Genomic DNA, 14130 nt, shown 5'->3' on the forward strand with positions numbered 1-14130 from the left:
GAAACTTGTGATGTCATCGAAAATTGTGTATGTGTTTACACATAAAAATGTCGTCACAAGATAAATTGTTGTCAGTAACTACAACATACGGGCACTTCAAAAGACCTCGAATTCCTGTGTAGAAAATTTTGCCACCATCTTTGTGAATCATAGACCGTGTTTATGAGTGTAATGGGAGTGACGATGCTTTGTTCAGTGATGAAATAAACAACGACATCCTGAGCGTTGAAGTGCATGGAGTTTGAGGAATATATCTAATGGATAAAAATGGCAATTACTTGAGCTTTTGTTGACAAAAAATAATGTTTTGCTTCGCGAGGGCATGAAACGGCAGTAGTAAACCATAGTTTTGTCCTCCAGTTAAACATTCATCAAAATGGAACTGTTCATTGAAACATTAACGGGAACCTTTTTTGAGTTGCGAGTGTCACCTTTTGAAACCATTATGTCTGTGAAAGCAAAGATTCAAAGACTTGAAGGTAAAACTGTGCTGTTGAAGCTATGTAAAAATAATGTATATATAAAGTAAATCCCCACTTTGCTTTCTATTGACTGTATATGTCAACAGGATGAAAGAAACGGACCATGTAAACACAAAGGATTTCATCAATAAATGGGGTATATGTAAAACTGAAAGCCAAGTTAGACCCTGCGGTCTCTTTTGTTAATTGGCCTTGACCCTTTGTTATGGAATACACAAAGTCGCAAGATTAGGCTGTATTGAGACAGCCTTATTATCAGTAGATTTTACTGTAACATTTATCTAAAAATCAAACAAACAAAATCCACTGTGGAAAGTACGACTTAATTTATGTGTACATTTTTCTTCCATTAATATTTTCAACATCCCCCATGTCTATGAAGGGTTTTAGTTAAGATGTCCAGTTGAGTAAAGTTGACACACAACCACATTGGCCATGGATTAAAATATAACCAGAATTGTCTATGACATCATTATTTCACTTTAGTGTCATAGATGTTAAATGATAGGATTTGCAGGATATACTCAACATGGATTAAATATTGTGGGTTAAATTAATCTTGTTTAATCTTAGGGTTAAGTTAATGTACACATCAAGTTACTTGGGTGAAACAAAACAGCTGAAGCATATCATAATATATCATGATACACTGAGACTGTACCACAATATGTACATGGATGTATCACCTTTCATAACATTTTTGGTGTCTCTTTGTTCTGACATGGGAAACTTGCTATCACAATATGTTTGGATAACAGATTAAGATTATTTCCTCAAATATTAACAAAGAAATAATACTCGTTAGATGCCATCTTTGTGAACAACTGATACTGGGTCTCACAAACACTTCAATTTTACAAGCGTCAGTTTATATGTGCAGCATTTGAGATGTAAAACTACAATTTTTATTTCATAAGAATCGGATCCATCAAAAATGAATAGAAAGAGCTGAAAATGTGATATATTGGCATATACTTGTATTGGGTCTTCAGTACCAAAATATTGTCTTTTTTTCCTATGTTGCAGTATACCAATTTATCTTTCCACCCCAAGTTAACTTTACATGTGGTCCAACCATAAAAACTGGATTTGACACATTTCAAATTATTGGTGACCCATTTTGTGCATGCATCTACAGTTCTGAAAAATTATCAGATCCACAAGTACTGAAAGATTATTAATTATCCCCTTGCAACAAAGTTGGAGGGGATATAGTAACATGCTTTTGTGTGTAGGTGACTGTGTGCATAACGGAAGTTACGCAAGAAACAATTTATATCAGGATCAATGTTCTCTTTTGCGAGGGGATGCTCTTATTTGCAGTTCCCCTACTCAACTTTTTTTTTAGAACCATGCATATGATTTAAGCTGAATTTGGTAGAATTTTTGGAAATCCTTGACATACAGTTTCATGAAAGCACATATATATACATTTTCAAGAGTGACCAGTGATTCAGCCAAAAATGCCATCTATACCAAATTCATTGAAGACTTTAGTAAAAGGAATTATTTTGCACTTGATTGTTATTAATGCATGTTCTACACAAACCATGGAACAAAAGGACATTACCCCATTCTATGATTCTTGTCTGAATAACACCATTTATTTTCCGAGGCACAGGGTACAGAAATGAATAAATAACATCCATAAATAACATCCATCTTTATTAATAGATTCATAAAACTTGGTTTTCTGGAATTGAAATTTTATGATAATTGTATGATTTGAAAGCATGTTCATGATAAAATCATGATGTTATTAAAAAATGCATTAAATTATTAAAACAAACACAACGGAGCCAGTTTGATTGAAGTAAATGTAATGTTATTTTTAAATGACAATGCATGAATCTCAGATACACTCTGAGTGAAACGCTGAAAGAATATAACAGACTATTATTAATATTAAAGATAGAAACATTATTTGGTCATGCATTTAATGTCCTTTGATCATTCAGAATGCTCCAAGATAATTTTTATGTGATAATGTATTATGGCATACTTTAATCATTTATAACTGGCTACCTTTCACTTATTACTTGTAGGCATTCCCATTGGACAGCAGCATTTAATCTGGCAGGCCATGGAGCTCGAGGATGATTATTGTCTACATGACTATAGCATTCATGACGGCGCCACCCTGAAGCTTGTCTTGGCCATGCGTGGAGGTCCCATAAATACTAGGAGAAGTAAGCATGCTGCCATTTATGGGAAATTGTATAGAGTCATTCTCATATCATAATCCAGATTAATTTCATCAAAGTGATGGGGATTACTTATTAAATGTCAATGTATATATGTAATGTGTTGAACACACAGGTAAAGTTCAGTTTCTCATCATGGGTGGGACTATCAGTAAATGTTGAGCTATCAAAGTTCAGAATTGACATCTTAGATTTCACAGCAAAACAAAATACTTTTTATTATGCATGCAAGCTCAATAACCATCCAATATTTTCAGCAATTTGTTTTTGTTTTAAATTATGAATTATAAGAAGTTCTTAAAAAAGAAATGTTTTCATGTAAAATTGTTTTCTTTTTATACATCAAAAGCTTTCTGAATTTACTTAACAGTTTGATCAGGCAGTTGGAATATTTTTTTTATTTGCTTTCAAACTTAAAATCATACAAAGTCAACCTCACTTATGTTAGCAAAAATAAATGATTTGAATTTCATGTTTTGTTAAAATCTACTTGAGCAAAGAAAGTCACACAAGTTATAAAAGGTTTAAAACTGATTCCTTGAATTATTGCAGATAATTGGTCATGTATATAATATTATCCTGGTGTATACCTGGCCATGTTTGTAAACAGGCTTGATTTATTCCTTGCTTCACATTTTAGTTCCAATGGAAGATCCTACTCTAAGAGAAATGGCAGAATATGTAGAAGCAAATCGAGATGAAATCTGGGAGAAAATACCAGGCAATCGACAAGTCACTCTGCTGGTGTTTAGAGAAGGGGACCAGTTGAATTTTTTCCGTGTAGTTGATCGAGGAGATGGAACCCTTACCCCGCTCTCAGAATCACTGAGGTAAATAAGTTACTGAGTACGAGATGCTTGTTGGTTTATCTTTGAGCAAGATACATTGTGGTTTTTGCTGTTACATTTTAAGGAAAATTCTGTGACTCACGATAGATTTAAACATAGAAAGGTGGGTTTTTTTGGGGGTTTTTTTTTTTTTGGAAAATCTATTAATTATTAATTTGCTTAGGTTGATAAGTGTTTGGCTCTATGTCTTATATATATATATAGCCAACTTATCACTTAGCACAACTTGGTATCATATATTGACCCTAGTTCACAGCTTTTCTTTCTACAAATTGGTAATCAGTGGAGTTTTTCAAGGAAATTTCCAGTACAAAGCTTCAAGTATGTTCATGTATATATATTTTGCATCGGAGTTTAACAGGTCTAGAAAGATTTGGTATTGCAATATTGCCATATATGCTAGTGAACTTGTTCTGCAAAATTTGTTAACTTATAATCTCAAATGTAGAAATGATGTTGACACCCAGCACTGATGATGTCATTGTGTCAGTGCAGATTTGTTTGAATGCTAAATTGTCTAGTCAAAAGGATGATAAATTAACATGCTGTGTGGACCCAGGTTGGGTGTATTAATATGGCACTTCAATTTGTTAGAAATTAAAGGATGTGTATGTTAAAAAAACTAAAATAATTAACATTTCCTAATTATGACTAATAAATATGAGGCTTTTTTCTGGTTTATGTAGAAAGATATTTGCTATAAATGTAATGTAGCCTAGCCTTATAAATGTGATATTTACAAATTTATATATGCTCTCTGTGAGAGTAACTTTCTCCATTTGAAAACGACTATGTTCTTTTATCCTGTAGCTGAATGTATACTGTCCATAATTTGGAGTGAATTATAGATCTCTGTTAGGTGTTTCTTACAAAAAAAAAGTATCAGTATTGTTTATAGAAGCATTTTGAAACAATGTCAGATGTACATGTATTGATATTGGATCCAGCAGTGACAATATTACTTTATTATATTTGTTATCAATTATTCTGAAACAACACGTAAAAAGTCTCAATAAGAGGGGGACAAAAAGTTAGTGTATCTTAATTTTGAAATCTTCAGGTACATATATGAACTATGCCATTTGTTATAATCCACTTATGAAAGTCTTAAATATTTGTTAGTGTGATTCAAAAAAAAAAATGAAGTAAAAGATATCATTTAAGTCCATGCAATAGCCTTTAGCAGTGTAGAGATGAAAAGAGAGACAGACATGGTCAATTTTTTTTAGCTTGTTCCAAATTTTTATTTCTCCAATTATACAGGCTTTATTTAGTGTAATTTTACTGGGAGCAAAAAATGGTACTTTTATTTTGACAGCAGACACTTATTTTACTTAAAAACAGCCATTCAATTCATACACATACATACTGGCATTACTGGCAGAGACACTAAAGCACGCACAATACCTGGGCGCAAACAAAGCCACAAGTGTGATTTGAATGATCCCACACACAGATTTACAGGGTATCGGCACAGGTAAAAAGATTGACAGCCAAATCGTTTAAATTAGCTAGCCAAAATAGGTCATTAAACTGGCGTAGATGGGCTTATTTTTAATGTTGTTTTTTGCATCTACATGAAAGGATTTAAAGCTCACTGTGGAACAGGAATTTCATAAAGGATGATAGTTGCAAGGAAATGATTCTTGGAATGATGCTTATGTCTTTTGGGGACAGTAATTGAATGGATGTAGGAAAATGATTCACTTGGGCTGTGTTACTGAATTTTAATTTTTGTGGCTCAGATAGAAATCACATCTTAGGATTAGAAATAAAAATGAAATTGCCTCAGGGAGCTGTTCCAATGCTGGTGAAAAAAGTCAATATGTATGTTGCTATTTCAAAGTTTTCTCTAAACTAGTAAGGGAAATATTGTGTAATTTTTTCCTTATAAATGTTAAATTTCGCAAATAGATATTTAGATTGTATGACTTTTAGTGCTGTATTTTTAGACAAACCTGACAACATAGGAATAACCTGCATCTCATTTATATGAAATATAGTAGTATTTGAATTTAAAAAAAATGCTTGAAAAGAAATTTATATTTTTGAATTATTAAGAATTAATAAGATACCATTATAAAGAATACAGTAAATTAAGATATGGTTGATAACTTTTCTCATGACAGATTTGACATTTAACATAGTGTTCTTGTGCATGTATGAAAAACATTGGTATTTTTAGCATTTTACTATCATTATCCAGTGTAAACATGTTAATTAATTTTTTTGTTTTTATTTTTTTTCCCAATAGTTAACAGTTCAAAAATTTACCTTGTAATTTTGTAAGATCATTTTGAAACTGAAGTGTAATGTTTCCTTGTAGTGGGGCCTCGATGTACAATTTTGATGACCAGGAGGAGGAGGAAGAGGCACCTCCTAAGGAGAAACTCGAGGAAAATGAACAACTGAAAGAAAAAATGAAGCAGCTTAGAGGGAAAATGGAGAAATTGACTCTTACTAAAAAGGTTTGTTCAAGTTCTCTTTGTATAATCACTTAACCCTTAATTTTCATAATAGCATTTTTATGTATCAAATATATTTATGTGAATTTGTACATATACTAAGTATCTGAATACATTTCAGCCTAAGAAAAAAATTCCTCGTCCACCCTCTTCCGAACATTCCAGTAGCAGCCGTGGTGCTAGACGTCGACAGCTCCCGGGCTCCGGGAGAACCTTATCTCACAACCTCAATAGAAACTTCTGTCTGCCACCTGTTGGACATCATTCAGCATTTTCCCAAGGGGAGCAAACTGCTACAATAGAAATCAGCAACAAAGATGATATAAACTCTGGTGGTGTTGTGGGTCAAAACATGGCTGCTAGCCTAAACCATAACATAGGAAGTGGTTTGTTAAATTATAACGAACTTGAAACCAATTCTGAACACAATAAAAGCCATAGTGCCAAATCAACCCGAAGTAGGAGTCGCCAGATGATGGCAGAAAATACGGAACTTAGTGCTAGCCGATTAGGGATTCTTTCCAGTGTTAAGGAAGATAGTAGCCTCGTGCATGAGTCACAACTGACCACTGAGTGGAGGGAGGGAGTAAAGTCCTGGGAGGGAGAGGATAGTGAGAATATTAAATCAGATTTTCTAAGCTCTAACACTTGTACCCCTTCATCCAAAATGAGAGACCTACACAGATTAAGCAGTCTGCAGGAAACAAAAAAGAAAGATGTGAATCTAGAAAATTACAAGGATACTCTACAGCCTCCTTCTTCTTCCAAAACAAAACAAAAACTGAAAGGGGATCTCACAATAGAAAATATTAAGGAAGTCCTGGGACGCCCCCAGGCATCAAATAAAGATTTGACTTTAGAGAGTTTCCAAGAATCTCTAGGGAGACCTACCACCTCCTCACGTTTTAAAGGACTGGAACGGAGGAAAGAATTTACCCTAGAAAGTCTGAGTACAAGTGAAGCTCGGGCTATGTCCGGACTCCTCAGGCAGGCATCCCTAGAAAAAATAGGATCTTCTCGTATTGGCAACTTTGTGCCGAGTGGAAGTAAATCCCGTCTTGGAAATTATGCACTTGGGAGCACAAGTCAGGAAGGAAGGATTATTTCTCCAGAGGAACGATTGTTGGTATGTCTTTAACTTGACTTCATTGATATGCTTTAAGGAAAATTTAATATTCAACAAAGTGCTAGTATGTACTAGAGCAAAAAAAGAAGAAAAAAAAACACTGGAATATTTCTAGAAGCATGACCAATAGATCTGCCTGTGTAGCAATTTTTAGAATACAACTTGGAATAAATTAGTTCTATTTGGAAGAAGAGATTTTTGTATTGACAAAAGTTTAACCATGCTTGATATTTTTGCTTAAGCTTAAAAAAAAATTATGTTTGATTACTTTACTTTGTTTACATGCTGATAAAATAATAGGGTCGGTAGGTAGGATTTTTATTTTTAATTTTTAGCTCACCTGAGCTGAAAGCTCAAGTGAGCTTTTCTGATCACCCGTTGTCCGTCGTCCGTCCGTCCGTCTGTCCGTCTGTCCGTCCGTCCGTCTGTAAACTTTTCACATTTTCAACTTCTTCTCAAGAACCACTGGGCCAATTTTAACCAAACTTGGTACAAAGTATCCCTGGGTGATGGGGAGTTTAAATTGTTAAAATAAAGGGCCAAGTCCCCTTACAAGGGGAGATAATCAAGAAAAGACAAAATTAGGGTGGGGTCATTAAAAAATCTTCTTCTCAAGAACCACTGGGCCAGAAAAGCTGAAACTTATGTGGAAGCATCCTTGGGTAGTGTAGATTCTAAATTGTTAAAATCATGACTCCCGGGGGTAGGGCGGGGCCACAATAGGGAATCCAAGTTTTACATTGAAATATATAGGAAAAATCTTTAAAAATCTTCTTCTCAAGAACCACTGGGCCAGAAAAGCTGAAACATACGTGGAAGCATCCTGGGTAGTATAGATTCTAAATTGTTAAAATCATGACCCCCGGGGGTAGGGCGGGGCCACAATAGGGAATCCAAGTTTTACATTGACATATAGAGGAATAAATCTTTAAAAATCTTCTTCTCAAGAACCACTGGGCCAGAAAAGCTGAAATTTATGTGGAAGCATCCTGGGATAGTATAGATTCTAAATTGTTAAAATCATGACCCCCGGGGGTAGGGCGGGGCCACAATAGGGAATCCAAGTTTTACATTGAAATATATAGGAAAAATCTTTAAAAATCTTCTTCTCAAGAACCACTGGGACAGAAAAGCTGAAACCTATGTGGAAGCATCCTTGGGTAGTGTAGATTCTTAATTGTTAAAATCATGACCCCCGGGGGTAGGGCGGGGCCACAATAGGGAATCCAAGTTTTACATTGAAATATATAGGAAAAATCTTTAAAAATCTTCTTCTCAAGAACCACTGGGCCAGAAAAGCTGAAACTTACGTGGAAGCATCCTGGGATAGTATAGATTCTAAATTGTTAAAATCATGACCCCCGGGGGTAGGGCGGGGCCACAATAGGGAATCCAAGTTTTACATTGACATATAGAGGAAAAATCTTTAAAAATCTTCTTCTCAAGAACCACTGGGCCAGAAAAGCTGAAACTTACGTGGAAGCATCCTGGGATAGTATAGATTCTAAATTGTTAAAATCATGACCCCTGGGGGTAGGGCGGGGCCACAATAGGGAATCCAAGTTTTACACTGCAATATATAGGAAAAATCTTTAAAAATCTTCTTCTCAAGAACCACTGGGCCAGAAAAGCTGAAACTTATGTGGAAGCATCCTTGGGTAGTGTAGATTCTAAATTGTTAAAATCATGACCCCTGGGGGTAGGGCGGGGCCACAATAGGGAATCCAAGTTTTACATTGAAATATATAGGAAAAATCTTTAAAAATCTTCTTCTCAAGAACCACTGGGCCAGAAAAGCTGAAACTTATGTGGAAGCATCCTTGGGTAGTGTAGATTCTAAATTGTTAAAATCATGACCCCCGGGGGTAGGGCGGGGCCACAATAGGGAATCCAAGTTTTACATTGACATATAGAGGAATAAATCTTTAAAAATCTACTTCTCAAGAACCACTGGGCCAGAAAAGCTGAAACTTATGTGGAAGCATCCTGGGATAGTATAGATTCTAAATTGTTAAAATCATGACCCCCGGGGGTAGGGCGGGGCCACAATAGGGAATCCAAGTTTTACATTGACATATAGAGGAATAAATCTTTAAAAATCTTCTTCTCAAGAACCACTGGGCCAGAAAAGCTGAAATTTATATGGAAGCATCCTGGGATAGTATAGATTCTAAATTGTTAAAATCATGACCCCCGGGGGTAGGGCGGGGCCACAATAGGGAATCCAAGTTTTACATTGACATATAGAGGAATAAATCTTTAAAAATCTTCTTCTCAAGAACCACTGGGCCAGAAAAGCTGAAACTTATATGGAAGCATCCTGGGATAATGTAGATTCTAAATTGTTAAAATCATGACCCCCCGGGGGTAGGGCGGGGCCACAATAGGGAATCCAAGTTTTACATTGAAATATATAGGAAAAATCTTTAAAAATCTTCTTCTCAAGAACCACTGGGCCAGAAAAGCTGAAACTTATGTGGAAGCATCCTTGGGTAATGTAGATTCTAAATTGTTCAAACAGGACCCCCCGGGGTAGGGCGGGGCCACAATAGGTATTACAAGGGGGGGGGGGGGGAATCTGGTAAGGACAGCATGGCCAAAGTTACTCAGGTGAGCGATGTGGCCCATGGGCCTCTTGTTTTAACATGAAGTACAAAACTGACCACTTATGAAGCTCACTCCTTTTCTTGCTGAAAAATGTTTTTTATATTTTGGTCTTTCCAACAATTTCTCACAAAGTGATACTGATAGGGAACTTTTTGATAAAACATAATGTTCAAAGGAAAATGTACAGACATGCATTTTCTGATTGTATGTCAAAAGAAAGCATAAAGGGTTGGAGTAAAATTTGAAGGTCATTTGGGTAGCTGTAAAAAAAAATGTTTTCTTAGGTCTTATAACCAGTGCGTATGTTGTCATTCCTTTTTCTGTGATATTGAGCAATACAATAGATGTTATGCTCCAAAATACATGTATAAATAAATCTGAGAATTCTTTTTCTGTATTTGGTTTTGTGAATAGGCTGTTTATCAATGCATTGGTTTGAAAATAAAAATATATGTATTTCTAGATACAAGAGAAGGACAGGTTTTCATAAGTGAAGGATATAAGTAGGATTTATTTTACTTTTAGTCTGCCCATCTACAGAGGGTCAACAGTCGCGATGGAAGGATGCTGTCCCCTTCACATAGACTTCCGCCAGTAAAGTCCAAAAAGAAGGCTGCCAAACGGTGCTTTGTCTGTGGCAAGAAAACAGGCCTTGCCACCAGCTATATATGCAGGTAATAATCTCAAGAGAAATTTGTTTTTTGTCAAATTTAAACCAGGAACAGACATTTGCAGGTTTTGAAATAATTTTTCATTTTTTATCAGTCAGTCTGCCTTCAAAATTCAATGTTGCTTCAAAGACTGTGTGTTTCTGTTGACCAGCAAAGATTAGGCCTACTGAAAAATTACTTATCAATCAAACCATTGTGTATAAAAAGCAAACTTTCAAACTTCTAAATTTACTGGCCTTTGGCCAGGAGGTCACCTATTCATGGACAACAGGCTACAATTTTTTTATGTTCAGATTTTGATGTTTGACTGTTTGAAATGCATTGTATCATTTTGAAAAGAAAAGCATCAAAATTTAAATATTTGACATACAGCATAGATGTCGATGTCTTGGTCAAGATTCTGTGTGAAAAAACTTTTCTTTTTTTATACAGTATAAATAACTTGTTTTTATTTTATTTAAGCATAATTTTTCTCTATTGGTTATGTTGAAACAATTACTTGCTGAAATTTGAATATTGACATTCAGATGGGGAAATACATTAACATTCATTTCAACAATTTTTTTTATTATTTCATCCACTTTCTTTTTAAAATTATTGAATTCTAAAATGTTTTTTTTTCTAAGGTGTGGAAACAATTTCTGTGCTACACATCGCTATGCTGAGTCTCACGATTGCACTTTTGACTATAAAACGGAGGGACGCAAGCTGTTGGAACAAAGTAACCCTGTCGTCAGTGCTCCTAAGTTACCCAAAATCTAACTCAGGAACAATAGGAATATGGCTGTGAACTCTTGTTTTTCGTGTGCTCTTTCAGTGTCTAGAAGAAAACCTTAAGTGGGGTACACATAGAGTTAATTACTGTTTGTTTTGGAATGACTTTTAGCATTGTATTCCTTTTTTTAAAATAGTTGAAGTGCATTTGATTCCTGTTTACTTATCATTATAGTTTTATTTTTCTTGAATTATATCCATCAAATAACTGGTTGTTAATATTTTTGCAGAGGGAAATCTATATTAGGTTTTTTTTTTAATAATTGTATCTATACAACGGTAAAGTGTAATTTTTGCTAATACTGTAAACTTCTGTAATTAATGGACCAAATTTTGGAATGCCAGTGTTATATATTAAACATATCTATAGGCAGTATATAGCCATTGGGTTACATTGAATTATATTGTGTTATCACTGAACAACAGAAACATTCTATATTGATTAAATTTGTAAATTATGAAGGGCAGATAATTTATCTTCAGTATCAAAAATACCTCTGTTATATGTTGGATTGTCAGCTAAGTCAGATATAAGTTTATAGCATTCTGCCCCCTTTTTTTATATTTCCCAATTTTATCATTGTCATTTATTTTTCCTCACAGATAAATGGTTTTAAAAAGATTTGAGACAAATTTAAGAAAATTAAGATGTTTTCTTTAAAAATCTAGTCTAGATTGAGAACTTGATGTTTTGAAAGTGCACCTATAAATTGTATATTTTCTTGGAATTTGTGATAATTATTTTTTCAGATGTCTTTCATTTGCTGGGTGTTGAGTGGGAATGTCATTTTGTTTGTTTTCTGCTGAGAATGTCTGCCTGTTGGTATATGCCTTTATTACGTTAAATCCCAGAATCACTGGAGATTTTACTTTGTGTTTGTTAGATTATCATGTTTGTGAATTTCAGATTTTCATTTTCACTATTTTTTTCACGTACATTTGTACTTGTTAGAATGGACCTTTTTCTTCGTCATTTGAGCACTTGTTAAATTACAATTACAAACTGTTTTTCACAGCTTTTATTAAGAGCTTTTACATTCATTGCAGGGTTTTCACACATGTTCGTAATTGATGTTTCATTATTAGTAACCCTTCAAGTTCTTTTAAGTATCCAACGAGAAGTGAATTGACAAGCATTTTCAACAATTAAATCTAATAAGTCAATCCTTGTATCTGGTGTACACAAATGTTACTTTCAAGGTCTTTACCAAGTCTCATATGTTAATATATCGTGCTACAATGATATGGTTTTAAAATTTCATTAAATTTTGGAGCTGTAATGGTTTTAGCTGAGATTCTACCATTATTTCAAGGTTATCATGAGTAAGGAATAGATCTGTAGGTTTTGAGGGAAACATCTTAAAGATGCAACAGTATTGTGGTTACTTCTATTATAGTCAAAACATTACTTGAAATATGAGAAGGAATCGAAGCATTACTTGGTCTTTTTCGAAACCTGCACATCAAATGATGAGCATTTTACTCATTACTTAATGCTGTAGGATTTAAATGTTTTAGTTAACATCAAATATTAACAGTCTTGACCTTTCCTTCACCCCCCCCCCCCCTCCCCCCTCCCCTTCCCCACACCTTGTACCCATTGTCTTGTTGAGTTCCCCGTCAAGTTTTTCGAAGACATAGGCTGAGTGTTGTAAAGTGAAGGATACAGACTATATTATAGGAAAAATATACCCCAGTGTATTAATAAACTATGTTTGAAATTGTTAACTAATTGAAGTTAGTGATAAATTCAAACCTTTTTTAATTGTTTCAAAACATAGTTTGGGTATATTTTTTCTATTTTAAACAAATTTGGTTTTCAAATGAATTTCAAATTTTAGCCTATGATTGTCAATGGATTTGTATTTTTTTGACCAAGTGATGATTCATTTGCCTTGAAATTGTTGTAGAATATAAGCAAGACAAATACTCAAACAACAATATTTTGTTTAATTTTTTTTTAGCTTTTTTTTTTCAATAGTATGTGTAATCATGTCCGTAGATTGTTTATTTTTACTACAAGTACACCTTTGATAAAGTTTTTTAAGTTTCCCCATTGAGGTGATTTCATGAAGGTGATAAGTTACTCCCCCTTTTAGGGACATTTTTTGTTAGCACCAATGTTTATGATAAATAACCATTTAATACATGTTTTGTTTGTATGCATATATTGTTATATGCATTTAGTGTATATTGTGCACAGTTAATGAGTGTGAATAATTATGAAAAAAATAAAAACAATCAATAAATTTTGATATCTTTTATCTGTGAACAGAGGGTGCAGATTTACAGATATATGAACTTCTATTTTATAAACTTCAAGAAACATCATTCTTCATTCAAATTCCCATACATGCAATTTTAATGAATTACTGTAAATGGTCAAAAGTATGTTTTATGTCCATTTAAATTATTCATTTGAACAAAGTTTATAGAAAAAAGATGAGGATGCTGATAAAAGCATTTTCCCAATTTAACACTTCATGTCATACATATGCAGTATGTGCCCTTGCATACATTCTTCTAAGCCAAAGTATAGTGTTTTACATTGGGTGAATGGTTGTCATCACTGACTGGGTCAGAAAAAAAATGTAAGCTTCCCTTTTGGGTGTAGATTCGAGCACAAATCAATATATATTTATTTTTGCGAAATTTGGTATCTTGAACACTGATATCTCGAAAATCATGGATACGAGATCGTATGTCAAAGTGATATGGAAGTCCCAACCCCTTATTTTTGAAGTATTTTACCCTGGATATCTTGAATCCTCGGATATCTCGAAGTTTTTCCTCGGTCCCATCGAGTTCGAAATAACAAGGTTTGACTAGGTTCAGGTCACCTGAGCCACTCACGTGACCTATTGCTATCTGTTTTTGATTCGCTCGGCTGACCTATATTGCTATCTCAACCTACTAGTATCTGTGTTTGTCCGTCCTCATACATCATACCTTG

General features: G+C 34.2%; 1 protein-coding gene across 1 annotated transcript; it reads left to right on the forward strand.

The window, feature by feature from the left end:
- The first annotated feature begins 89 nt into the window (after window positions 1–89).
- Window positions 90–13426, forward strand: LOC133184127 (AN1-type zinc finger protein 4-like). The gene is made up of 7 exons (XM_061318994.1): window positions 90–479; window positions 2528–2671; window positions 3327–3516; window positions 5861–6002; window positions 6121–7125; window positions 10258–10406; window positions 11030–13426. Exons 1-7 carry the CDS (start codon window positions 377–379, stop codon window positions 11163–11165), a joined length of 1869 nt encoding a protein of 622 aa, XP_061174978.1. The 5' UTR covers window positions 90–376; the 3' UTR covers window positions 11166–13426.
- The last annotated feature ends 704 nt before the right edge of the window (window positions 13427–14130 follow it).

Source organism: Saccostrea echinata, unplaced genomic scaffold (genome assembly GCF_033153115.1).
Source record: "Saccostrea echinata isolate AGI-Se365-2 ecotype Australia unplaced genomic scaffold, CSIRO_AGI_Sech_v1 ptg000010l, whole genome shotgun sequence".
Classification (NCBI taxonomy): Eukaryota; Metazoa; Mollusca; class Bivalvia; order Ostreida; family Ostreidae; genus Saccostrea; species Saccostrea echinata.

Coding starts and splice junctions, on each gene's coding strand:
- LOC133184127 (XM_061318994.1), top strand. CDS start 377: ATGGAACTGTTCATTGAAACATTAACGGGAACCTTTTTTGAGTTGCGA. Junction 480..2,527: donor AAAGATTCAAAGACTTGAAG/GTAAAACTGTGC, acceptor TATTACTTGTAG/GCATTCCCATTGGACAGCAG. Junction 6,003..6,120: donor AATTGACTCTTACTAAAAAG/GTTTGTTCAAGT, acceptor AATACATTTCAG/CCTAAGAAAAAAATTCCTCG.